Source organism: Doryrhamphus excisus, chromosome 9, assembly GCF_030265055.1.
Source record: "Doryrhamphus excisus isolate RoL2022-K1 chromosome 9, RoL_Dexc_1.0, whole genome shotgun sequence".
Classification (NCBI taxonomy): Eukaryota; Metazoa; Chordata; class Actinopteri; order Syngnathiformes; family Syngnathidae; genus Doryrhamphus; species Doryrhamphus excisus.
Window position 1 is genome coordinate 462,036 of NC_080474.1, and position 27,452 is coordinate 489,487.

General features: G+C 46.9%; 2 protein-coding genes across 2 annotated transcripts in view; both read right to left on the minus strand.

The window, feature by feature from the left end:
* Positions 1 to 4,905: 4,905 nt before the first annotated feature.
* Positions 4,906 to 10,127, minus strand: tent5c (terminal nucleotidyltransferase 5C). Its single transcript, XM_058082076.1, has 2 exons — positions 9,923 to 10,127; positions 4,906 to 8,098 (listed from the first exon to the last, which is right to left on the minus strand). Exon 2 carries the CDS (start codon positions 8,074 to 8,076, stop codon positions 6,922 to 6,924), a length of 1,155 nt encoding a protein of 384 aa, XP_057938059.1. The 5' UTR covers positions 8,077 to 8,098; positions 9,923 to 10,127; the 3' UTR covers positions 4,906 to 6,921.
* Positions 10,128 to 13,346: 3,219 nt separating this feature from the next.
* The window catches only part of man1a2 (mannosidase, alpha, class 1A, member 2), a 29,217-nt gene continuing 15,111 nt past the window's right edge, over positions 13,347 to 27,452 (minus strand). Inside the window, exons 5-14 of the mRNA XM_058082545.1 lie at positions 23,138 to 23,256; positions 22,405 to 22,485; positions 19,341 to 19,435; positions 19,130 to 19,253; positions 18,805 to 18,898; positions 17,787 to 17,902; positions 17,504 to 17,723; positions 17,116 to 17,288; positions 16,923 to 17,038; positions 13,347 to 15,502 (exon numbers count right to left, since the gene is read on the minus strand). Coding sequence (XP_057938528.1) covers positions 15,367 to 15,502; positions 16,923 to 17,038; positions 17,116 to 17,288; positions 17,504 to 17,723; positions 17,787 to 17,902; positions 18,805 to 18,898; positions 19,130 to 19,253; positions 19,341 to 19,435; positions 22,405 to 22,485; positions 23,138 to 23,256 — 1,274 coding nt within the window. The 3' untranslated portion in view covers positions 13,347 to 15,366. The remainder of the gene's footprint in view (positions 15,503 to 16,922; positions 17,039 to 17,115; positions 17,289 to 17,503; positions 17,724 to 17,786; positions 17,903 to 18,804; positions 18,899 to 19,129; positions 19,254 to 19,340; positions 19,436 to 22,404; positions 22,486 to 23,137; positions 23,257 to 27,452) is intronic.

Sequence of the window (27,452 nt, forward strand, 5' to 3'; positions counted from 1 at the left end):
CGACTGATCAGATTCCAACCGCCTTTTCTCTAGCGACTGTAAGCGTAGCTAGCATCTCGCCGCTTCGGCGTCATCCTGCCAGGTACGAGCGGCGCCGAGCGGGACCGAGCGGGGCCGAGCGCCGCCTTCTCCCGCAAGGCTTCGGGATTCCTGGACCAGATTTATCCTTCTTCACGGAGGAGAGGAGATGCAAACCCAAATTCTTCTGTACTTTGTTTCCCACGTGGACTTGAACACTTGACTTGGGGCACATTCCTCGTGATGACGCAGGCGCCGCCGACAGGTGGTCGGTGCAAAAACAGGGCAGCCGGGTTTGCTAAGCGACCACGTGACCACGACTCAGACTCGTCTTCAGTTTATACGCTTGAAAGCGGAGACAACTCAACTCACGGCGTCTGATTTCCTCCAAGATGTGAAGGTTATCGGCTAAAAGGTTGGCGAGAACCCCCCCATCCACCCCCCCCCATCCACCGTCAAGACCATCAAGGAGCCAAATAGGTTTCCTGGAAAGTATCTGCTTTGGGTTTTTTACGTTTTTAATTTCAATTCTTCAATTCTTGTTCCTTCTGAAATGTTTTTTATACTCTTGATTAAAATGATCTGCTGTAAAGATTGGCCTGCTTTGTTTTTCTGGTCGACTGACTTGAGTACCGCTACGTTTGTCTCAGGACTGCAATCTATTTGAATATCTAGCTGAATATGCTGTTTAACATTATTAGAGCCCTCTAGACATGAAATAACACCCCTATAGTCACATTCACCCTCCTATTAACCAATACAGTACATATAACACATTAAAAAAACCTTCTAAATGCACATTTTGACATTATTAGAGCCCTCTAGACATGAAATAACACCCCTATAGTCACATTCACCCTCCCATTAACCAATACAGTAGATATAATAACACATTAAAAAACCTAAATGCACATTTTGACATTATTAGAGCCCTCTAGACATGAAATAACACCCCTATAGTCACATTCACCCTCCTATTAACCAATACAGTAGATATAATAACACATTAAAAAACCTTCTAAATGCACATTTTGACATTATTAGAGCCCTCTAGACATGAAATAACACCCCTATAGTCACCTTTGCAGTCCCACTACCCACTATAGCAGACATAAGAGAAAATAAGACATATATATAAATACCGTATTTGCTGGACTATAATTTGCTCTGGAGTATAAGTGGCATTTTTTGCGGGTTAAACCTAACCCAAAGTTTGAAATTGTAACCCAAAACATAAACGCCATCTTGAATCCCGAACTGAAAACCTGAAACCTATCAAACCCTAACCTGAGTTTGAAACCCTAAACCTGGCATGTCAAGCCAAAGCTTACCTTGAAGTCCTCACCTAAACCCTAAATGAAAGCATAACTCGAAAGCGAAACCATTCAGTGAACCATGATGCTAGTTTGAAACCCTGCCCTGGTCTTGAAATCCTAAATCCAGTTCAAAACCCTGAACTAGAAACTGTAACACTGCAGTGAAACCCTAACTCAAGCTAGAAATCCTATCCCAAAACCCTGGTTGGAGACCTGGAGACTTGGAGATCGGACCTCCAAGTCCGATCTAGGAACTCTAAAGCTAGACCAGAGGTTGAAAAGGTGAACCACGTTTGAAGAAAGAACGGGTTGTTTTGCTGTTGAGTGCTTGTGAGAAGTCCTTGATGCGTGTCGAGGTGCGGCGTCTCTGTTTCGGCCACGTGTCACCTGGTCCTCAGACGCTTGGTGCAGGTCTTTGCTCCCACGGCGGACCACTCCATTAGGGACGCTGCCGAGTACGCAATTTTTAAGTGTTGAATTAAGTTTGGATCTTTTGTCAAGTCATTCATAGCAAAACAAACGAGACGCCCCTTCTTCTTGGTAAAGGACGGGTAAATGACACCCTTGTGTTTCGGGACCCGGGGCGCCTCACCGGCCCAGGAAGGCCCTCCTAATTGGACGCTTCCACCTTCTCCTGCGTCAACATGAGGACACGGTGCGGACAACCAACGTTGACGTTGCACAGGAAGGCAACCACTGATCAATTAGGGATGACATCACCAACGCTATGGATGATAGTATTCATGTATTCAGTATGCAGTATTCATGTACATTCCAATACATGGAATATTCTGGCAATACGATTCACCTTCTTCATGATGCCATATGATACGATAATCATGTAGTTCAAATCAATGCAATCCGATATGATGATAAGATATGATGCAATTCAACATGATGCAAATAAGCAAAGGGAAAACTGGAATTCCATATTTTCCTACAAAAAGTATTTGGCTTTATTCCTTCTAGGCACTTGACAGTAAATCCAACTAAAGTGCTGTTAGTATTTTTTACTATGACCCACTTCTTCATCATTCTTTTTGCCATCTTAAAACAGCAACAACTTTTCAAAAACAAACTTTTCTCCCACTTTCCCATCTCTATGTATTCCCAGTGGTTCAGTGGAGTCAAACTATTACAATAATTACCGCTGTAAAAAATACAGCACAGCAACAACGACAAAGTTAAAGTGACACTTTGAACAGTGGAATGAATGTTTGTTTATATTCCTGTCTGCTAACCATACTGCTAATATGAAGGAGCTAGCAGCTAGGCTAATACCGTAGTGGGGGGCAGAAAGAAAACAACTTCTACCCTCTTAAATGGAAGAAGCCAACTCTGCTGTTCTAATAACACTCGTTCGGAGGGGGGGGGGGGGCAAATAGCTCCTGGACAATTAGCAAAGCAGGACGATCCACTGACCTGATTTGTTTGGTTCTTCCCCGGTGTCCGACCAGGAAGTAGGGGGGGGGTAGACTCGTCCGTGTTGGGGTGTCCCCTTTTCTGGGGGGGTGGGGGGGTTAAATATAGAAAGTTCCTCGCTGCTGCTTGCTACGAAGGTCCATGCTGTTTTACTAGTAGTTGGATGTTCCTCACGGCTTCCGTCCGCATTCAATACAAAAGGCCAAATAATGATGGTGCATTCACGGGCCCCTGGGGAACAGCATGTGGAGTGAAGTTGAACATGAATAAAACGGCGCTTGTATCGGATTTTACCGATACCCACAAACGCATCGCGATGAATCTGAATCTAGATTTCATCCATACCCGGTGAATGAGCCGACTCCAAGCGCGCGCATGCGCATCGATGTATGGATTAATAGCGATTATTTTCCACACCTTTAGTGTGGACCCCGCCTCTCGCCCAAAGACAGCTGGGATAGGCTCCAGCACCCCCCCCCCCCCACCCCAAACAACCCCAAAGAGGATAAGCGGCGTCAACTGATTATCATTTTGGCACGTGACTGCTTTTTAAAGGGGCGTGGCCTCCCATGCGAAGCAGTTGTCAACGACCCAGGCGTGAAGGCAGGTCACGTGTCCATTGAAAACACGTTGGGGACGCGCGTGTGTGAAAGTGTTGTGTTTCCATGGTAACCCAAAGCGGCAAGCTCAGCAGCCGTAAAATGTTTTAGTGGCTCCGAGGGTGGTTCGATACCCCGCTGCACGGCGCCTCGCTGCTCGACACTTTACATGGCGTAATGATTCCCGGAACACTGGAGGTTGGATGCACGGTGGAACCCCCTACATAGTCCATACATAGTCCGTACATAGTCCGTACATGGTCCGTACATGGTCCATACATAGTCCATACATAGTCCGTACATAGTCCATACATAGTCCGTACATAGTCCGTACATAGTCCATACACAGTCCATACATCAGGGGTGGGCAAACTTTTTGACTCATGGGCCGCATTGAGTTAACAAAATTGTGCGGGGGGCCAAAACATATATTTAACACACATGATTTTACGCTTATAATTTTAATAATTTTAATGATTTTTAATACATTTAAATATTTATTAATAATTTTTAAATAATTTTTAATAATTTTTAATAAATTGTAATAAATTGTAATAATTTTTAATAATTTTTAATATTTTTTAAATAATTTTTAATAATTTTTAATAATTTGTAATAATTTGTAATAATTTGTAATAATTTTTAATAATTTTTAATAATTTTTAATAATTTTTAATAATTTTTAATAATTTTTAATAATTTTACGCCTTGAATTATTTGTCTAATTTTAATTGTCATACTATCAGCTATATGTTCTTGTTTCCTTTTTTTCAGGAGCACTTTAAACATCAGACCACATCAAACTAGGATTTCTTTTTTTTATTTTTTTTTACTGAATAAGACATCCGACTTGAAAGTCATGTTGCCAGCTGGTATGTTTGAAAGTTGAAATACTTAAAAGCAACTGGCGGGCCGGATTCAAACGTTTGGTGGGCCGCATGTGGCCCCCGGGCCGTAGTTTGCCCACCCCTGCCATACATAGTCCAACTGGATGTACAGTTTTTAACCTCCCTAGTCCTCTAAACCGAACCCAAAACCCTTAACCTTTCCATACAACTTTCTTACTTGGATTCTGACTTTGTTCAAACGTTATGGTCGAATTTTTGGAACATTAAAACTTTATTTTTTATAAACTTATTTTTATGCTAAAATGCCATTTTTCCTGAGCTTATTCTACTTAAATTTGCCACTTTTTTCTTTTCATTTTTTGGACTTTATACTAATACTTTATACCAATATCACCATCTTAATAAGAAATGATGATTTGATCTTGCTAGATGAAAACTTTGTCTTATTACAGAGACTTTTTCCATGTTTGCTTTTCCTTGTTAGATAGTAGATATTTCCACAACGTGCCACAGGCCAATTCAAGAAGACAGCGTTGGACCAAACAGCCCCCAGGCTGCACTTTGGACACCCCATGCTAAACCATTGAAGCTAAATGCAAGTTTCTCCTTGTCCGACTGAAAAGTCAAGTTGGGTCAGAGGTCGTGTATGCTTAGAGAGCAGTCACATGACCTCAGGAAGAGGAAAGCGATGGTGTTGCATTCAATGTCTTTATTCATCATTTCCTCTTCAGGCATATTTTCATCCACAAGGAAAAAGTCCAACGAGGTCAAGGTGCCGACAAATGAGGAAAGAAAAAAAATGTCATCATCACCGTCATCAATGCGACAAAAGATCTTTTTTTCTTGTCCTATTTTTACAAAATAATCTCAAGATTGACACATTTCATAATCTCACACACACACACACACACACACACACACACACACACACACACGCTCATCAACACAAATCTGCTGCAAAGAAAAGAAAATGATTCTTGAGAAAGTCCTCTCGGCGTTAAGACTTGAACGTCACACACACGTGTCGCCACGGACCATCCACCCACGCCACGGCGCCACTGACGCCAGTAGCGAAAAATGTAACTACGAAGAGTTTACAGCAGAAAAATAAACAAAAGTCGCTGACATCCTCACTTTTTCTCCCAAAGGCATTTAACCCTGACGACTGTCTGACAGGCACGCTGGACACAAGTGGAAGCTATCGCCATCCTAGGCGGCAAAAAGACCCAAAAAAGCTCACAAAGGCAGTCTGGGGTGGAGGTGGGGGTAGGGGGTGGGGGGGTAGGGGGTGGGGGTTGCCATCCCAATCCTAAGGCGGCGCCATCGCGCAGAAACCGCCGTCCAAACAGGAAGTGAGCCCCAGCAGGATGATATCGGCTAATCTGCGTACCCGACAGGACGCACGCCAATGTCGCGCCAAGCTAGCCAAGAAGCTTTGACGAGCCACAGCGAGCGCTAGGGGTGCGCTAGGGTGCGCTCTACAACGATTATGCCTCGCTAAAAAAACACAACAGGTTCCGTCCCTGAGCAGTGAGCTATTTACATTCCTCTCAGGGTGGGGCCAACGCCACCAGGGGGCGCAGCAGGGGGGGGGGGGCGCTAAAAAAAAAAAAAAACTTCAAACCAAAAAACCAAAAGAAAATAAAAATGCGAACTGAAACGGGGGGAGGTCAGAGTGTCCAAACTAAGCAACAAAAAAGGACTTCCTGGGCCGGGCGTCATAATTCATCATTTCTAATTCATAATTCAATCACATCATTCCAAAATGACACGACAAGCTGCGCCCACGTAACAAAAAGGGGACAGGATCTCACTCTCCAGCGGTTTTGAACCACTTCAACTATTTGGTCCGGAGCGGGGGTGGGGGGGGGCGACCCTCTCAGCGCCAGATAAGAGGTGCTGCCGGTTATCTGCCGCAAACACCGTTCCGAGAAACGGATGGACTGCGAGGGGCTCAGGCGGGGGCGGCAGGCGGGGGCGGCACACGGGGTTGGTGACCCTTGCGTAACAAAGTTATTTCCCGACAGGCTTGGCCCCAACTGCCGCCCATCACTGCCAAGCGTGGCTAAAATGATGAGCTAATAATAACAATGGCGTGATGTCATCATGAGGGGGCGGGGCTTGCAGCCACGCGTCAGGCCAAAAGGGCCAACATGGCAGCCAAGTGGCGCACCGGCCGCCTGGCCCCATGACCACACATGGGTTCTAGAAGGCAGCATGGAGGGGGGGGGTCTAATTATAGCGGCAGCGGGGTCCAGTTTCAGGTGCGCCCACCCTGCGTGGCCCACCCAGCGTGGCTCCTTCTGAGAAGCCATCATCACGTGGCCCCTGCAGAGATAGTTGAATACAAGACAGAGCGCCCACTCTGGTGGACTTCCAGCTCACGCTGGAAAAGAAAAAAAAGAAACCAAAGTCAATTTTCCTTTTGGCCCAAAAGCAGACCCCCCCCCCCCCCGCCCCGGCCCAAACTTGGCAATTGGGATTCTTTGCCTTTCATTAAACTTTTTCTACTTTTTTGTCATGCATTGAAGGCGGCATCATCATCACCGTCATCATCACCACCACCATCATCATCATCACGCCGTGCTGAAGGCAAAGACGGAACAAAAAGATGTAAAAATGATTTTTCCGGGCGGGAATGACAAAGAGGAAGTTCAGTACGGTTCCTCCAGCAGCAGCATGGGCGGGGCGGGGCTGGGCGGGGAGGGGCGGGGCGCGTCAGTTGCAGGGCAGCCAGGTGGGAATGTTCTGGTTGGCCACGTAGTAGTTGCTGAAGTTGTGGTCGCGGACGTACGGCGCCGGCTGGTAGTAGCATGTGACGCAGGAGGCGTCGGGGATGGCGTTCTGCTCGGCGAGCACGCGGAAGGCCATGAGGGAGATGAGGTGCAGCGTCTGGCGGCGCTCGTGGCCCATGAGGCACACGGTGCTCTCGTTGACCACGCGGCGCAGGATCATGAGGTAGTCGTACTTGCTGGCCTCCTCGCCCACAAAATGGCTGTGCAGGTACGCCTCCACCTTGCGCTGCTGCTCGCCGATGTCGGGGAAGTCGATGAAGAAGCGCGAGCACATGTAGCGCTCCAGCGCCTTCAGCTCGTCCTCGCTGGCGGGCCGGAAGTCCCGCACCAGCAGGTTGCAGTACTTGAGCAGGCCGCCGCCGCGGATCTCCTCGGGCCGCTTGGTGGCGATGAGCTTGTCGCGGAGGTGGCCCAGCGCCGCCTGGAAGTCGCCGTACATGCTCTCGCCGCTGACGGCCGGGTGGAGCGCGGGCGTCATGGCGGCGGCGGCGTCCTCGCCGCGGTAGAAGGCCAGCATGGAGTCCAGGACGATCTGGAAGGAGTCCACGCTGAACTCGAACTGCCGGCGGATGGAGTCCACAAACTTGAGCTCCACGTTGCGACCGTCGTTGTTGGAGAGCGAGATGAGGCTCCAGCGGTCCTGCTCCGTGTTGACCTTGACCAGTTTCTGCACGTAGGCCTCCTTCAAGGTCATGGGCGTGATCTTCTCCTTGTTGACGCCCTCGGGCAGGAAGTCCAGCAGGGTGGCCAGCACCACGTCGCGGATGAGGCGGAACTCGGCCTCGTGCGGCAGGTCCACCCTGAAGATGACGTCCAGGTCCTTGTAGCTCCAGCCGATGTCCTGCACCAGCACGTGGCTCGCCGTGGAGCCGTTCAGACGCACGTCCTTCACGCCCACGCCGCTCAGCGCCAGGCTGGAGCGCACCCGCGCCACAATGTCCTTCAGGCGCACCTCCAGCGTGGGGAAGTTGCCGCGGCCGTGGACGGGGACCACCTCGCTCAGGACCTCGTCCAGGCGACTCACTTGCTCCCACGACAGGACGCTGACGCCGCTGCTGGTCGTCTCCTTGGCGGCCATCTTTTTGCTGCGTTTATTTCACCTGGGGGGCAGAAGGACATCCGTCAGTCACGTGATGTGAACCACTACGCCCCAAGAAACAGCGTCATTGAGATGCACTCATGCACATGCGTCAAGGCTCGTGTCACTCATGCACGCTTCGGGTCACTCATGCACTTTTCCAATAAACACACGTCACTCATACGCCTACAATGAACACATGTCACTCATGCACTTTTCCAATAAACACACGTCACTCATACGCCTACAATGAACCCTTATGTAGTTTTCCAGTGAAAGAGTCACTCATACGCTTACAAGGAACACTTGTGTCACTCGTGCACTTTTCCAATTCACTCACACCGATAATAAACATGTCACTCATGCACGCTTCTAGTAAACACTCGGGTCACTCATACGCCTACAATGAACACATGTCACTCGTGCACTTTTCCAATAAACACACGTCACTCATGCGCCTACAATGAACCCGCATGCAGTTTTCCAGTGAAAGAGTCACTCATACGCTTACAATGAACACTTGTGTCACTCATGCGCTTTTCCAATTCACTCATACACCTATAATAAACACTCATGTCACTCATGCACGCTTCTAGAACACTCATGCCAACTTCCAGTGAACCTGAGTGTTACTCTTGCACATTTCTAGTGACTACTCGTGTCACTCGTGCACTTTACTGGTGAACACTCGTGCACGCTTACAGTGTAACCTCATGTCACTCATACACACCTACAGAGAACAATCATGTCACTCATACATGCCTATAAGTAACACTCAAGTCACTCATGCACTTAAGAGTCGCAGGCTGCTGAATATGTATAGAGTACTGCAATGCTAATGTAACAGCAAACATTTCAAATGTGTTTATACATGTAAATATACATTTATACATATAAATGTATCACACGCAAGTATCACAAGAGTTCGTCTTCGGTGAACTGGACGCTATTTTGGACGCTAAACGAGCAGGCGAACGCAAGTCGGGGCAAAAGCTTAGCAAAAAGGTTGGCTGTTAACCAAAAAAACGTGCCAACCGGGACAGTCGTTAACCGAGGTACCGCCGCACTCCACAGGACACAACATTAGGTACAGCGAGATATGTTCCTAATATTTTATAGTCCAAATATTCGCTCCAAGCGTTCAGCTTGACGTGTGCGTACTCCAAGTACAAAAATAAACACTGGTGTTTGTAGAGGCAGGTGTACCTAATGAAGTGGCAGGTGGCGTGCAGTCACGCGAGCCGTCAATCAAAAGTACGAACACGAACGGCAGTCGGTGGATGGGCCGAAACATGAAACAGTGTCCGATATCCGCGTCGACACGATCTCGTCTTTGGGTCGAACGACTGAAAAATAAAAAAGGCCATAAAATAAAAAAGGCCAAATCAAAAAGTGGGACGTGAAGAGTGGTGACGCGCGCACGCGCACACAGTTCTAGAAACCTCACGCGCTCTGTGCTTTTATTCTAGAAGTGCTGAGAGAGACACCAAGCGCTCGTTAAATGTCTTTTTTTAAACACAAAACAAGCCATACATCGTAAAATATCAACAGCTAATGTTGAGCGACCGAAGAAGAAACACGAAGCTAATGAGTAAAATAGAAAGAGCAGTGACGTCAGCTCGCTAGCTAGTTAGTTGAAGTGTGAAGTTAGCAACTTTGCTAGGTAGTTAGTCAGCGGAGTATTTCCGTTCCATATGTCGACCAACGACGGCGAACGACCGCCACAGCTGTTCGCCATCTAGTCTGAAGAAGGGCGGAGTGGGAGCAATCTTTCAAACTCGGCTTTTTCATCACAAAACTTTTACGGTCGCCATTAGCAACCGGACAAGAGATGAGATATACGTACTTTTCCAAAAGAGCTCCCCGTGGGCTGTCAGAGTGTTTGCGGGGGGGTTGGAGGCGGACAGGCAGGCGGAGGATGTTACATGTCCTCGGTGTCCCCAGCCAGCATGAGTCCGCACGGGTCGCCTCTGACGCGGACACTGTGCTCCACCGCCGTTAGCTCGCTCTTTAATGCGTCCTCTTCGACGCCTCGGTGTCAGGTCTTATACGACCGCAGCACGACTCCGGAGTGTGCCTCCGCGCCACGATGCAGTCCCCGCTTCTGGGCTCCTCTTTTCTTTTTCTTTGCCACTTTCGGTTGTCTAATAATACTAAATGTTAACAACAAACACTTGTAGTGCCTTATGAAGCCAAAGCGGATCACTGCCTGACAAGTTAGTTATATATAGTTATAGTTATAAGTTAGTTCGCGTCAGGGCGCCCTTTCGAGCCCTCTGATTGGTGGCTCGTGGTTTGGCGTTGCCAGGTGACCAAAGAAGACTTCTATTAATAGTTATGAATTGAATTATTTTCATTACATTTCAACATAAACAATAGACACAAAAAATGTAACCGAATAAAAATTTTCAATGAAATAAAAATGATTTAATAATATAAATAATATAAATAGTAATAATGTAACTTATAAATTATGAAATCGTACTTTTCAGAGAAAAAAAATGGTGATATGAGAATGAACTTGTAAATTTACCAGAATGGAGTTGTCCATTTATGAGAAAAAAGTTTTTAATTTACAAGAATAAAGTTGTGGTATTATGAGAATAAAGGTGTATTTACAATAAAAAAAAAGTTGTGATACTATCCCCAAATTTCCAAGACTTAAGTCATATATGAAGTCACAAACTTACCAGTATAAAGTTGTACATCTATGAGAAAAGAATATGATATTCCGAGAATAGTCGTACATTTCCAAGAAAAAAAAGTTTTATGTTGACAACAATAAAGTCATAAACTTACAAGAATAAAGCCATCCATGAATGAAATGTAGAAGAAAGTGGTAAAAGTATGAGAATAAGATGTTAGTATTTAGATTAGCATGTCAAGTTAGCCCTTCCTGCTTCCACCTTCCTCACCCCGCCCTTTCCACGAACCCAAGGCCAAAGGTCACATATAGTCCTTTTTGTCTTTATTGTTGAAAATAATGTCCAAAATAGTGAAAGACGAGACTTGAGTGAAAGGTTTGACCTATGAAAGTGTTTGGTGTTTTAGTGGGAGTCATGACGATGCCGTGGAAGCACGCCATGGGTCGTCACAGCACATCACAGTATAACACTTGTGTGTGTATGTGATGTGGGGGTGGTCCCAGCAGAGGGGGCTTCTTCTTCTTCTCCTCCTCCTCCTACGATGACGACATCTTTGTGTGGGAATCCCCTTTCATCGTAGTAAACGTCCATCTTTCAAGGGAACTTCTACCCGACAGCAGAGAAGCAAAAAGGGACCCAACAGCTGCAAAAGCTGGAATGTGCATGCCGGGCCACCGGTGGGCGCCGTCACTTCGGAATTACGCTTCAACGGCGGTTAAGAAGGTTTTAAAAGTCACCCCGGAACAGACGCTGTTCCCCACAGCCACAGTGGGTGGGGGTGGGGCTAATGGCATGCGTGCGTGATTTCAATCCAAGGATGATCCATAAATACAAAACCAGCTGCAATTTTACTAACATAAATATAACATCATTTTAGTAGCATAAAAGTTGAAATATTACAGAAACAATCATTTCTATCTCAGTTAAATTAAAAAAAAGCAAAAAAGTCATTTTAAATATAATTAACAGAAAAGTTTTTTTTTTAAGTCAGAATATTAAATGAGAACAAAAACAATGAATGAAGTTGTGATTTTTGGGAAGTTAGGTTGCAGATAAAGCTATCATGTTACAAGAATAAAGGCTAAATATTATTCTAAAAAAGGTCTCCATTTTAATAGAAGAAACTGATATCACCACGAGAAACGATAACCTCATTTTAGGAGCATGGAGTTGAAATATATATTATATATGAATATATATAAATATGACAAACAAAGAATATTATTTTGGGAAAATTTGGTTGAGGAAAAAGTTAGAATATTATGGGAATGAAGTCAAAATATGACAAAAATATTTAAAAAGAAAGGTCAAACGTATGGGGAAACTAAACTTACAAGCATACAGAACTTTCTCACATTTAGTAGCCTTTTTATGGACTTTTATACGGACTTTTATGGACAGCAGCAAGCGTGATGAACACACACACACGCCCACACACACACACACACACACACACACACAGATGGAAGCGTGCACGTGAGTCCCATGTGTGCAAACATAAAGTGATCCATTAATGGTTCCGCTGCTCTAAGCTGTGTTCTTATTTGCTCAGAGTGACTCAGCCAGGACGCTAAAAGCCTCTTTGCTTCCTGTCCCGTCACAGGAAGTGTTTGCACCCCCCCATGTACATGCTGCCATCGCAGTGATACTACTACTATTACTACTTCTACTATGACTACTACTACCATCACATGGACTTTATTCCCATCATATTTGGACTTTATTCATATACATTTGAATGTTAGTAGTTCCATAACACGCCGCAGGTCATACTTTTTGTGTTTTGGAGATTTGTTATTATTTGTAAACGATTTTTAAACTTGTGCATTAATAATTTAATTCATGGTTATTATTACAACCATTGTAATAATGACTACAAATGACCTATTTGTTATCAAAATAATTACTCATTTGTTTCAATTTCATGATTTTCCTTGAAAGTTTATAAATATTTGGGAACTAGAATATTTTTTCTTGCTGAAATAGCGTTTTAAAAGGTGACAAAGTAAATACCGTGTAAGAGCGATTTACATTTCTTATTTAAATATCTCATCTTAGAGGTCATATGACACAAATTCCAACTTCCTTTTCTCAATGAAAACAACTAGAATTTGACTTCATAATATTAATATCACAAGGAAAACTATGATTGTGCGTACTGCGTGCATATGAAATGACATACTACTTCTTAAATTAGAAGTACATGTGATATTATCGCTTTAGTCTCCAAGTCGGTCTCTCATGGGCCAAAAGGATATGGAGTATCATTTGGAGTATCTTTCATCATTTGGAGTATCTCCCACAGTAAAAGTACTTGTAGGACAGCCTGCTGACACGTAAGCTGCTCGGGACTAGTTTACGGTGTTGTGTAACGTCAGCGTGGGAAAGTCGGGCGCCAACACACCTGCACGTTATTCGGCGCCGATGGGCGGATGCGTGGACGGGGCGACGCCCCGACAAAAACCACAAGCAGGACTTTTCCAGCAACCTTCTGGAAGCCCGTCCTCGCCGTGCTCCTTCCTCCTCCCCCCCCGCCTCGCCGGCTTCTGTGTGAAAAGCACAGGTGGTTAAGGGGCGGATGATGTGGTCCACAAACAAACCAAGGTCAGGCGTGAGGCGTCCCGCTCGCTTGTAGCAACATCTTTATTCAATCCTATTTACACTCACTTCGCTTGGTAGTCCGGTAAAAATACAAACACTGTCCACGCGGATCCTGGATCGCTGGCACCTGGATGGGTGGGTGGGAACCCCCCCAGCATGAGGAGGGACGATGGGGGACCGGGACGGGGTGGGGGGTGTCACCAACTGAGCCTTTTGTGAAATGAGACCACTTTTCAGTGGAATTGAAAACAGTGGAACAACGTCCTTGCCCCCCCCCCTGTGACCCCCGTCGTCACAGTCCAATGAAACGCAAGTATGTCCAACCAACCCCCTCTTCAAAAAAAAAAAAAAAAAAAAAAAATTCCAGATGAAGTTTGGCGGCCAAGACCTAGCTAGCATCGTCAGTTTCGCACAACATACCCGCCTAGCTTAGCATCCTGGCCGCCATTTTCATCTGTCATACTTCACAGCTTTCCAAAAGGCTCGGTTACCAAATACCAAATACCAAATAATCCTGGCACAATTGTGGAGTTGTGTAATAATTTAGTGCAATTTCCTTCTCATCTGTTATTGTCAAACATCGGCAGAAACCGAGTACTCTTCGTAAAAATAATACTCATCCAACATGGAACACATCCACCAAATCCAGGCTGGGACCACTTTGATCCACCAACGACTTAGTAGTCCGACCAATGAGTGATGATCAATGATTTACGTGGGCGTAAATAATAATCCGACTGTTATCCGATCAATCACTTAAGTCGTCGTAAAAAAACTTGTCTGGTGTTTATCCGATCAATTGAAGTAGTCGTAAGTAAAGACTGGTCCTACCTTCATCCAATCTATTTAATTAGTCGTAAATGAAGACTGATCCGGCGTTTATCCGATCAATGACTTAAGTAGTCATCCAACTTTTATCACATCGATGACTTCAGGAGTCAAAAATAACAACTCGTTCAATTTTTATCGGATCAAAGATTTAAGTAGTCAGAATTAATTTAGTCAGAAAAAAAGATTTGTCCGACTTTTATCCGGTTAATTGAAGTAGTCATACGTAACGACTTTTATCCAATCATTGGCTGAAGTAGTCGTAAGCAAAGATTTGGGTGGCGGGTGGTAAGTGATGAAAGATGACGCGTTCCCGAGGTAAAAAGGTAAAAAGGTGAGTCGGTAGGTTCCAGTTGCCACAAGCGGGTGATGAAATCTACGAGGGCGTTGGAGGCGGCGGCCGACTTGAAGGCGCCGCATGACCTCATTCGTGGGCTCAGCGGGACCTCGGCTTTTTGGAGACGTTGACAAAGCTGTTTGGTTTTTGCTGGGATGGGACAGCCCACCCCAACCAGGACCCGGGACCGGGCCCCCAACTCCAGGTCGGGATATTTCAACGGAATACAACCATGGGGCAAAGGCGTCGGCTTATGTGACAACATTTTGGGTTCTTTCCGACAAAGTGGCGTCGGGGGGAAAAAAGCCAACCAAAAGCAAAGCAGCCATGGCGGCGTCTACGAAGGCGCCAAAACAAGGACGCTGGGACTTTACACTCGTTACCCGTTCTTACCCACAATCCTTATGTGACGCTGGCCCGGGATGGAAAATAACGCTAGCCGCGTTGGCGCACGGTCCAGTGGCGGGAAGCCAAGCAGACCAAAAGCGTCTCCGTAGATTTACTTCATTTCAGAAACACGGAAAGTCCAAAGCTAAAAGCCCCAGGATGACAAAAAGCAGCATCCGACGAGCGTAGCAGCAGAAAGCTCGGGGGGGTCGGAGGGGGGTCTTAAGAACTGGTCCACTTAGAATGATCCACGAGGGGACACGGCAGCAGCTTAGGCACCGCCCCCGGGTTTGTGGCGGGGGCAGGGTGTCAAAAATCCCACCGGAAGTTCCAACAAAAAGTACATGTTCCGCCCCCCCTGGAGCAAAGGTCTCTCCAGGACGACGGGAAAGCGTTCCAGGGAGTTCTCGGCCGCTCTGTGGTCCATGTCCGATGGTCCAGTGCTGATGAAGGGGTGAGGGGGAGGACGGGAGCGGGCCCCGCCCCGCCCTTTTACTGCTGGGCCGCCTCGCTGCCCGGCAAGGTGATGTTGCCCAGGTGCAGGACGGGAAGCGGGTGGGCCTCCGTGTTGAAGACCCAGCTTTCAAAAGACATCAGGTCGTCGTTGGAGAAGAGCAGGTACAGATACCTGGACACCAAGGAAGACCACACAACCGGGACACATTGGATCAGGTACAACTGTTATTTTAAAACATGCAATGTAAGAAAGTAATATTTTTAATATATTATATTATAAAAATCTAATAATAATAATAATCTATAATCTAATATTATAATCATACTAACACTATGCTTTCTCACCTCAGGAGATGAGATGATACGTGGGAGTCGATGAGAAGGAGATAAGACGAGATAACAGTTCATCTTATCTCATTGGACAAAATGACAATTTAGGGGAAATACTCAGACCTGCCAGCAGAGGGAGGCAGAGGACGCACTGCATGCCGGCAGTCAAACCACTGATATTTCTCCTCCTCCTTGCGGTATTACCTTCATTCCGTTGCTATTTCAGTCACGTTCATTATTTGTTCTCTTTATTTAGCATTTCATACCGCTACGATGGAATTTACCAACATTTATCTCGTCTTAGTTTATCTCATCAAGATGACATTTTTTAGGGAAAATACTCAGACCTGCCAGCAGAGGGAGGCAGAGGACGCACTGCAAGGCAAGGCTTATCAACGTGACAGAAAACCCACGTACGTCCCTCATTGAAGTGCTTTATGTAAGCAGGTTCGAATCTGTCAATAAAACGCCGACATCTTGGTTTTCTAAATGTAAAAAATATTTGAAAAGTGCTTCTGAAAGTGTAAAAAAAGCTCTTTTTTCCTCCTTAATCATACCTTTTTGCTGTTTTTTTTTACCTTTCATTGGGTTCATTTCATCTTGCAATATTAGGTCCTCAATGTCAAAAATCTGACTTTTATGTCATATTATTTTTTGTACCATTTTTCTAAAATGTCATTTTTTGGATTCATGAGTGAATATCCTAATTTTCTGGTATTATGACTTCATTCTCCTGATATTTTGTCTGAGTATGTAAGCTGTATGTATATAAGCATAGTGTACATATAGCTTATATAGTGTACACTATCTTAGCATTGTATATAAGCATAGTGTAGACTATGTAAGCTGTATGTATATAAGCATATTGTACATATAGCTTATATAGTGTACACTATCTTAGCATTGTATATAAGCATAGTGTAGACTATGTAAGCTGTATGTATATAAGCATAGTGTACATATAGCTTATATAGTGTATGCTATCTTAGCATTGTATATAAGCATAGTGTAGTCTATGTAAGCTGTATGTATATAAGCATAGTGTACATATAGCTTATATAGTGTATGCTATCTTAGCATTGTATATAAGCATAGTGTAGACTATGTAAGCTGTATGTATATAAGCATAGTGTACATATAGCTTATATAGTGTATGCTATCTTAGCATTGTATATAAGCATAGTGTAGACTATGTAAGCTGTATGTATATAAGCATAGTGTACATATAGCTTCCAAGGCGTGCTTGGATCACGCCGGCTTACTTGAGCGTCTCGGCCAGGAAGAAGCTCTGCTGCACGTCGTCGTACGTCGGGCTGGAAGAGTAGACGTCCTTGACCCCCGAGAAGCCACCGCTCACCCTGCAGTACTTATCTATGGCCTGCAGGGGCAGCAGAGAGGCGCTGTGGTACATGTGGAAAGCACGTCTTGGAGGCGTGTAAGGGGGGCGGGGCGTACCTGTGCCGCTTCCCAGCCCCACTGCCGGTACTTTGGGTCATGGGTGAACCTCCACATGTACCAGTACGTCTCGATGACCTCCGGCCGCAGGATGTAGTACTTCTCGTTCTGACGCACGGCCACCGCCTCCAGGCCACTGTCGAACTTGAAGGCCTCGGGGCCCAGCTTCACCACTAGATGGGGGAGGGGTACATTTACAGCAACTCACAACAGGACACGCCTTATTTTCTTATGTCTACTATATTGGGTAATATGAGTGTTGAGGTGACTATAGGGGTGCTATTTTATTTCTAGAGGGATCTAATAATGTTAAAAATATATTTGGAAGGTGGTAGACAGTTTTCCATGCTTCATTGGGCAGCCCCATATCTTTGCCCCCCCCCCCCACCTGTCCTGTCGTAGGATTCGTGGCAGGTGTGGGCGATCTCGGCGCCCAGCTGTAGCCAGTGCCCCGCCTTGTCGTCGGGCGAGCCGTCGGCGCCCAGGGCGAACATGCCGCCAGCGAAGCACGCCAGGTGACCCATCTTCCTTTCCAGGTGGCCGTTCTTCCACTCGCCGATGAAAGTCAGGCCGCCGTTGGACTTGCGTATCAGGTGGCGCTCGATGGCCTGCGAGATGGGACCCGGTATGAGAAACGTGGCCTGGCAGCCACTGGGCAACAGGCGGCGTACCTCGATGGCGTCGTCGTACGTCTTGCGGGCTTCTGTGTCCGTTTTGTCCGACATGAGCCACGCCTTCAGCAGGTATTCGTAAAAACTGTCCCCCAGCCCTCCAACCGACGTGTGATCTGCGGGGAGGCCAAACAGCTTTCATGATTTTTGATGATCAAACAAATTTGATTATAAGTCAGGAGAGCAGGTTAACAGGAGATGAATTGAAATCTAACGGTGTGGAAAAGGACTCCAGCCACCCACAGTAAGAGCCATTATCCACAAATGGCAAAACCACGGTGAACCTGGCCAACCAAAGTTACCCCAAGAGCACAGCCACGACTCATCCGAGAGGTCACAAAAGACCCCACAACAACATCCTTTTTTGGAATGGTGGGGGGGAGGAAAGCGGAGTATCCGAAGAAAAGCCACGCATGCACGGGGAGAACATGCAAACTCCACACAGCGATGGCCGAGGGTGGAATCGAAGCGGGGGTCTCCTAGCTGTGAAGCCTGCATGCTAACCACTAAATACTGCCATGGAAAAAAACAACAAAAATGACATTTGACTGAAAAAAGTATGAACAGTAGAAAAGCATCAGGAGAGCGCAGACCTCCACCAAGCACCATCAATGCCCTTCAGCTTCACGTCTCGTGTTGTTGGGCGTGCCCCACGAGGTGCGGTGTAATATATTTGTCAAAAGCGGCGTTAACGAGAGCCGACATTGAGGAGAGAGAAAACAGAGCGCCGGTGCGTGTCGGACGTGACGGCGTGAGACGTTAATGTCCTTGGGCGGGCTGCCAAATAGCGATCAATATGGTGAGAATCCTGTTTTGCTTCTCTTCCATGGCCCTGCGCCTCCTTGCATTTGTTCTCATTAAGGACAATCAATCCTTCAGCTGGCTTTTGTTCCACGGCTTATTCTTTTGGTAGAGATCTACCCGGACTAGAACGTTCTGACACGTGTGATGGTTTAGACGAGAGTATTTGAGCTAGTTAGCCGACCTTTACCAGCACTCTCAAAACAAATGTACTCACGTTGGCCCCAGCGGCCGGTGCGGGGGTTCAGGTAGTTTGGGTAGAGCCCGTTGGGACGGTCCATTTTGGCTAGCAGCTTTCGAATGTGCATCACCTGTAAAGTGGGGGAAAAAATTGTGATTTATACCATAAATATGAGTCCTACATTTATTTGATCTAAAATAATAATACATAGTATTTGTATAGCGCTTTCCAAAATACTCAAAGATGCTTTACAATGACAAAAATAGAGTAAAAAACAGAGTAAAAGATTAAAATTAAAATCCATTCATTCATAGCTAAAACCCCTGCTGGCAACTTGAAGTATTGCAGTTCCACGCCGTACCTTCTGGTAGTAGACGGGGTTTCCCGTCAGGTAGGTCAGGTGAACAAACTCCATGTGCAACGTTCCAAACTCGGCCAGGATGCTGCTGCCGGCAGACGCCCAGCCCCAATTCCGACCGACGCCGCTGGGGGTGGGGGTGAGGAAGAGAGGATGTTATGTCAATGTGGACCAGCTGAGTGATGATGACGATGATGATGATGGCGTCACACACCTCTTCAGGTTGACCATGGCCCAGGGGATCCCCGTGGGGGTGTTGAAGGCAGGGAGGAGCTTCTCGGCCAGCTGGACCGCCTTCAGCTTGAACATCTGCGGAATGATGCAAACGTTCCAAGATGGTGAACGATCATCAGGAGACACATTTCTTTTTTCAGCGCGTCTTCTTTACAACGCCGTATTAATCATCATCATCAAAAATTGAAAATCTGCAGTAATTTTTACAGGAATAAAGTGAAAATATGAAGAAAAAAAACAGTTTTACAACAATAACGTAACATTATGAGCAAAAATAATGTCATTTTAGTAGCATAAAGTCAAAATATTTAAAGAATATATAAAACATTTAATATATTAAGAGAAACAAATAATTTTTGCAAAACTACATTGTAGAAAAAGTCCTAATGTTGTGAAAATAAAGTCAAAATATTATAACAAAAGTCAGAACTTTGAGAAGAAAATGTCCAAGTTGAGAAAAAACACCATCAGTAGAAATAAAAAAAAAAAACAGTTGTCATTTTATGAGAATTAAGTCAAAATAATAAGAGAAAGAACTGGACGATAAGTAATTTATTATAAGCGACAGCTAAGAATGCACGTAATGGGACGCACCCATAAATGTGCCAACATGGCGCCATCCCTATCATGTGACCTGCATATTAACCATCATTATTAGCATTGTTACGCCCCAGAACTATGTTACTGGCGTACTGACGCCACACCGGCTAGCTACCAGCCGGCTAGCGACTAGCTTCACAAAGCCTCAGGCCGCTAGCGAAAGGTAAGGCTACATACATATTTTTGGTTTTGATGGCAGGTGTCGGGTTCCTTTCCATGTGCTGTGGGAATCAATGCACCAGGAAGGAGGGTTAGCCAAGTGTATTAAAGGATGCTAATGATGACAACTGATGCTATACTCCACTTTACAGGAGTTGAAAGGGAAATCGGGAACAAACGCTCCTCCAGACAATTCATTATTCCATGTTAGCAAAACGTCTCGCCCCCCCACAAGAGGACGGCTGAAAATAGAACAGCTGAGTTTCTTCTCGTCCAAATGTGGGGCATCCACGAGAGAGGACGCGGATGGCGAAGGACGGCGCCAGGAGCTCCTCCTGAACATGTGGACTAATTTATGGTGAGATTATGCCGCCTTCCTGACTGGCGCTACATCAGAAGGCTCGTCCTCCTCTTGTCCTCCTCCTCTGCTTGTCATTCATGTTTTATGGTGGAGAAGTCCTCACCGTGCCTCTCTCGCTTATCTCCAACAGGCAGCCCCTAAACGTCTCCTTCGCCTCGTTATTCCTCGCCTCCATTGCGTCATTCGCACTCTTGCCCACAAACATATTGTCATCAACCAAGTTGAACATCGTAGATGATTTTACGTCTGTGACACAAGTGATGCCTAACACTCACCGTTCCTAAGGACAGGAAGTGGCTTTCCATCTGTCCACCCATCTCTTCATCTACTCATCCATCCTTCTCTTTATTTATTCTTCCATCCTTTCATCTGTCCACCCATCTCTTCATCTACTCATCCGTCCCTTCATCTAACCATATAGCCATCCATCCATCCTCTACAATCATCTACAATACATCCATCCATCCGCTCATTTTACCATACATCCACCCATCTCATCACCCTTCCATCCAGCCACCCATCTGCCCATCTATCCATCCATCCCTTCATCTGACCAAATATCCATCCATCCATCCCATCACCCTTCCATCCATCCATCCATCCATCCATTCCTTCACCCTTCCATCCATCCATCCCTTCATCTGACCAAATATCCATCCATCCATCCCATCACCCTTCCATCCATCCATCCATCCATTCCTTCACCCTTCCAACCATCCATCCCTTCATCTGACCAAATATCCATCCATCCATCCATCCCATCACCCTTCCATCCATCCATCCATCCATCCATTCCTTCATCTGACCAAATATCCATCCATCCATCCCATCACCCTTCCATCCATCCATCCATCCATCCATCCATTCCTTCACCCTTCCATCCATCCATCCCTTCATCTGACCAAATATCCATCCATCCATCCATCCCATCACCCTTCCATCCATCCATCCATCCATCCATCCATCCACCCTTCCATCCATCCATCCCTTCATCTGACCAAATATCCATCCATCCATCCATCACCCTTCCATCCATCCATCCATCCATTCCTTCACCCTTCCATCCATCCATCCCTTCATCTGACCAAATATCCATCCATCCATCCATCACCCTTCCATCCATCCATCCATCCATCCATTCCTTCACCCTTCCATCCATCCATCCCTTCATCTGACCAAATATCCATCCATCCATGCCTTCACCCTTCCATCCATCCATCCCTTCACCCTTCCATCCATCCAGCCATCCCTTCATCTAACCAAACATCCACCATCCATCCATCCATCCATCCATCCATCCATCCCTTTCCTGTCAGGATGAGGAGGCGTACAACGGGCCTGACGGTTTGAGTGTTTGACAAAGAGGAGTAGGAGTTAAACCCTTTCCCGGCGAGCCACAGGATAGCAGCGTGTTGTCACCAGTCCCTGGACGACAGACAGCTAAGCTCTGTATCAAAGTGACGGGGAGGCGGCGAGGGGGCGGGGGGGGGGGGGGGGGGGGGGGGGGGGGTGCTTACGAAGAGAGAATACGAGGACGACGCCCGGCAGTCAGGAGAACAAAATGTGCTAAGTCTAGACGGGTACGCTTCACATCACAACTGGTGGCAGGGAGGAAATAAAAAGGGATGCTAACTCAGAGCTATTTCCTGGTCCATCTTTCCTGAAGCGGCCATCCGTCCTCTCACACAGAAAACATTCCCTTTGTTTCTCCCTCATCTTCAGCATCCTGTTCCCTCCATCGCCATCATTATCTCTGCTGCTCTTCCTCCCCCGTCACCTTGCCCTTCCATCCATCCCTCCACGAGGTGCTTGAGATGCGGCGTCCTCGCCTGGCCGCCACGACCCCCCCCCACATATCCCTGGACCACGAGGGTGCCAACAATACAGCAACAGAAGTTTTCCTACTGCATTTGTGAGTACTGACCTCCTGCCCGGAGAGGTAGTAGGCTGCCAGAAGGCCTCCGATAAAGCGGATGTTGACCTCAAACACGGACACCTCGGCATTCTGGGAAAATAGAAAAACAGGAAGAATGTATATATATATAATACTACTTGGCTTTTATAATATCATCTAAATGAATAAATATAATAATCTAAATGAATAGTAAGGGCGGCACGGTGGTCTAGGGGTTAGCGCACAGACCTCACAGCTAGGAGACCAGGGTTCAATTCCACCCTCGGGCATCTCTGTGTGGAGTTTGCATGTTCTCCCCGTGCATGCGTGGGTTTTCTCCGGGTACTGCGGTTTCCTACCCCATTCCAAAAACACGCTAGGTTAATTGGCCACAGGTATGAATGTGAGTGTGAATGGTTGTTTGTCTATATGTGCCCTGTGATTGGCTGGCGACCAGTCCAGGGTGTACCCCGTCTTACGCCCGAAGACAGCTGGGATAGGCTCCAGCACCCCCCGCGACCCTCGTGAGGAAAAAGCGGTAGAAAATGAATGAATGAATAAATATAATAATCTAAATAAATATAATATAATATATACTATAATAATATATAATAAAAATTTATCAATATCAATATATATTTCTCTCTTATTTCAAATCTGCATGAAATGATCTGTGGGGGGGGGGGGGGGGGGGGGGGGTAACCTTGTCACACCGCCCCCAACAGAATAAACGTCCCGAGGGATTCCTGCCAGTCATACGCACCACGCTGAAGTCCAGGTTCTGCTCGATCCACTCCTGTCCGTCCTTGAACTCCTCGTGCAGGCCCATGATGTACAGGGTGTCCAAGGCGTCCACAATGGTCGCTCCGAGCTGGGAACTGCCTGCACGAGACGGACGGACGGGGGGGCGGAAGAGGGGGATTAGATTTGCTCCTCGGCTGCTTGTACACTTTGTCACCAATTAGTCTCACATAAACAAGCTGGCGCCTCGGAGACGAGCGGGTAGAAAAACTGATAACAAGGTAACAAGGTTCCCCCGGACTCATTTGTGGGGGCTGCTGAGGCGTTTCCGAGAACTGCGAACCCAAGCGATTGATCGGCCGGCCAATTATTACCATTATACGTGTGTACCGTATACACTGTATGCATTATAGCCCACGCTAACGCTTCCCTTTCATTAACAAATGGAGGACGACTGTCTGAAAGAAGAATCAGGCCTTAATCATTCCAGCCATAAGAGCAGGGGTGTCCAAAGTGCAGCCCTGGGGGGCATTTGGTCCAGAGACATATAAATCTGTCCTTGGGATTGGGTGTTCAGGTTGAAAGAAGCCCTGGAAATACAAAACAACACCCCAAAAGTCACCCCAAAGTTTCTATTGTTCTTTGTTTACATGTTTACATTCTTTGCTTCAGGGTGGGGTCACAAACCAGGCTGGCAAGCTAACTCGTTAGCCTCTCTGATGTACTTAAATGCACTTAAGTCCATAAAGTTACTGATGCAGATATGATCATAAGACATAATAAGACATAATAGTCATAATAAGACATAGTGTAGAATCCACTCCAAATAAGAGCATCTGGCTTCATGCAAGACCTGCAGCGTCATCATCCATAGAGACCTCTAGAACCTCTAAACCCCTCTAAAGATACAGGGGGGAGGACATGGCGGCTGCCGGAGCAGATTCTCTCTGCCGGAGCGGCTCGCTGCTCGCTGCGCCCGTCTGTGGCTTTCATCGCCTGCACGTACGCTCCAGGCCATCATGGCGACCACGGAGGCAAAGAGAGAGGATCGCTGGTCCCTTTGAAAGCAGACACCAACTGCAACGCAAGGGAAGGCAATGTGGGGGGGCTTGCTTCTTTTCTACTTTTCTACTCCAACGAGGAAGCGCACGGGAGGGAAGGCGGCGACAAGCTGTCCCTGGACACACGCGTCCAAGAAATGGACGCCAGCCGAGGGTGGATGGAAAGAAGAAGTGCAGGCCAAAAAGCAGCAGGGAGGGGGGGCGGCGGTGCTGATGAAGCCGTGGGAGGCGGCATGGAGGCGGTGGCGTGTGACCGCAGCCTTATGTCCCACTGAGGATGAGTGGGGGGGGGGTCAGGCATGGTCACAACTTGGCAGTAATGAACTGAAGTTGGATCTACGTACGTGGTTTGCCCAACACTTTACACCTGGGGGCGGGGGGCTCGAAGTAGGGAAACATTTCTTATCTCGTCAGAAACACCCCATCATGGTGTCTGCCACAGGATTTCTCCGCCTCTGCCAACAATCCAGTTGCCTCCCTCGGCGCCTTAACGAAAGACTTTCGTGTTCCAGCCTCGTCACTCATTCTGCGTTTTGTCACTCGCAGACAACAGGGAGACGACGAGGTGTGTTGTCTGCGTGTAATGCATCAATTGCTTTTACTTTGGGATTTGCACCAGGAAAAGAGGGACAAAGCGAGGTTACCGGGACGGCGTGAATTGCAACGGTGTTTTTCCATGGAGAAACCATAACACTGCTTCACTGTGGAGGAGTGGAGTGTGGGACCGGAAAGACAGGATTTCTTGGTGTTGTCCTTTAGCACGTGACTGAACACGCAGAAAGGAACATTCGGAGATGAAATAGAGAACACGCAGACCATGGACCGACGCGGATGAAGATCGGTCGCCTTGGAAACGCAGACTGGCAAGTGTAACTGACTCTGGGGGGGGCGTGTTAAAGGGCTTTTTTTTAGCCTGTTGGACTGTACATGTGAACGCACGTCAAGATGTACAATGCTTTACAGCCTTGTTGCTATCATGGAATAGTGTTTAGAAGACACCACGTGGGCTCTTGTGTTGTTTTTTTTCTGTGTACTGGCGGAAAAGCATCCTTTTTCCAATGTGTTTACGCTTCTAGTAGAGCAGTCATCACGGGAATGACGCACTTGCTTTGTCTGTTGTTGTCTTAAGCCGTCCTCTTTTGGGTACCCATGATGAAAATACTAATTGATGTATCTGAAAAGGATGAGAAATGAAGCAAAGAAGTGAAAACATAAGAACTACACCATTTTGTTTGGCTGTCCAATGGAATGGAATGGCATGGAATCCCAGGATGCTTCCACATCAGCTCCTCCTCCTCCTGACTTTATATCCGGCGTGACATTTACAGGCTGATTTGCAACAGGGCCCGGTGGTGGCGATAAAGACGGCCAAGTGGACCCTCCCAGGACCATTCCTCCCAATCTGGCAGCAGATGGAAACATCTGTTTTTGGTTTGTCCTCAGAGGTTAAACGATGAACTGACCCACCCCTTTAAGGCCCCTTTAAGGAGGGGCTTGTCCTCCGGCTGGACTGGAGGATTTGCAGACAAATACTTGGCGTATCAATGGAAGGGATGGGTGGCACAGTACTTGCGAGACGGCTTTTCTGTAAATAAATATTTCATGTGGGGGCAGCATCATGCTCAATTGTCCTGCCTTCACTGCAGGCCAAGGCGGACCATAAGCCATCACCGCGTATTGGACCAGCAAAGACGCCGTCAAAGCATCCTGTAGTTCCCTCTCCATCTCTGCATCACCACTGAGAGCCAAGCATGCAAAGACGCGACCTCGATGCTGAGAATAAAGCGAGCGGCGTGGCTGCGAGCCAGAGAGAGCGAGAACTACTCCAAGGCGATCACAAGATCCACTTGAGCGCTGCAGAACCTCGGCTGTGAAGATGATACGCCGTCCACCCTCGGGAGGATTCAACTTCTGTCTATTGACTGAAACCAAAGCCTGTGTTTTTTCAGCGTGTTGTGGTTGAGGCCACTTCCCTCATCGGAAAGCGTAGAGTCGCTGGATCGCGGGGTTCAGGTTAAAGGTCGCCCTGCATGGAGCCTTGACGCTAGAGATGCTCCACACTAAAAATCATTGTGTGGGTGTGGCTTTAATGTTGATCAGGTGTTTGTCTCCATAAAGTAGTATTGTGTACAGTATCCACGTTTGATTGCAATTCTTTTGTACTTCTTATCTCCACAATTAGGTCATTGGTTGGGTGAAAAGCCGTCTCTTCATGCAGGCAATCAGCTTGGTGCTTCCACACTTACTCACACATCCAACGCTGGGCCGGGGACAGTAAATTGCTCAAACGCACGGACTTGTCGCCAGGTCATTCATCCCAGCCATGTGTCTAAAGACAAGCGGCCATTTTGACTGATCTTTGTGTTGTGTTCTATTGTGACCCTACCAAAAGAAAGATGAGACTGCCGACACCGTACACGGAAGCGCTCAAGGCCAGGCGTGACATGCGGGCGTCGTACTTGCGTCTTGCATGGTCGTGTCAGTGACGTGCTCCCTCTTGCCGCTCCCCGCCCATGTGGTCAGAAAAAACTACTAGCACTCCCGATATGAAAGCCGAGTGCCTGGAATATGAATCACATGTTGTCTTCCTGTGTGATGTCCTGAGGTGGAGTGCTGAGTTTGTGTGCTAAATCATCTCTACTTGTTCTCCAAGAAGCGAGGGAAATGAAAGGAAGACAGAAAGGATCCAAAGCAGGAAGGAAGCACCTGGTAGGACAGCAACATTGGTTCAGCATGTAGAAAATACGAAGGTAGCATGCCGCTGATGTGGAACAATGCCAGTGTAAGAACTTGGTGATCAGACCAGACCAATTTCCCCTTGGCACCCCAAGAGGGCTCCTATAACCCAAATGGAGATGAGGATGTTTATCCTCCGCTGCTGTAAATTCGGCCCCAGATCCGCTTTTCATCTAATGTGTCCCTCGGTGCACCCTCTCACCCCCGCAATTGGAATTCTCTCCAATCTGTTGCCATCGCCCGGACGGACAAACAGCGCTGATGTAATCAACATATGAGATGGCACGGGGCATGAACGCATCATGAACGCATGCATCTCATGTCAAGACACCGCTGATTAACAACCAAAAGTCATTAGCAGTCGTAAAAATGACATAACGCTGCGAACACTTGAGCATTGCAAAGGGAGCCACAACAAAGAGGTTGAAGAGCCACATGCGGCTCTGGAGCCGTGGCTTGCTGACCCCTGCGCTAGAGCTAATGGACTTTTTGCCGTCCCGTGGGCATTTCCGCTGTGATGCGGCCTCAAAAGCTTCCTCG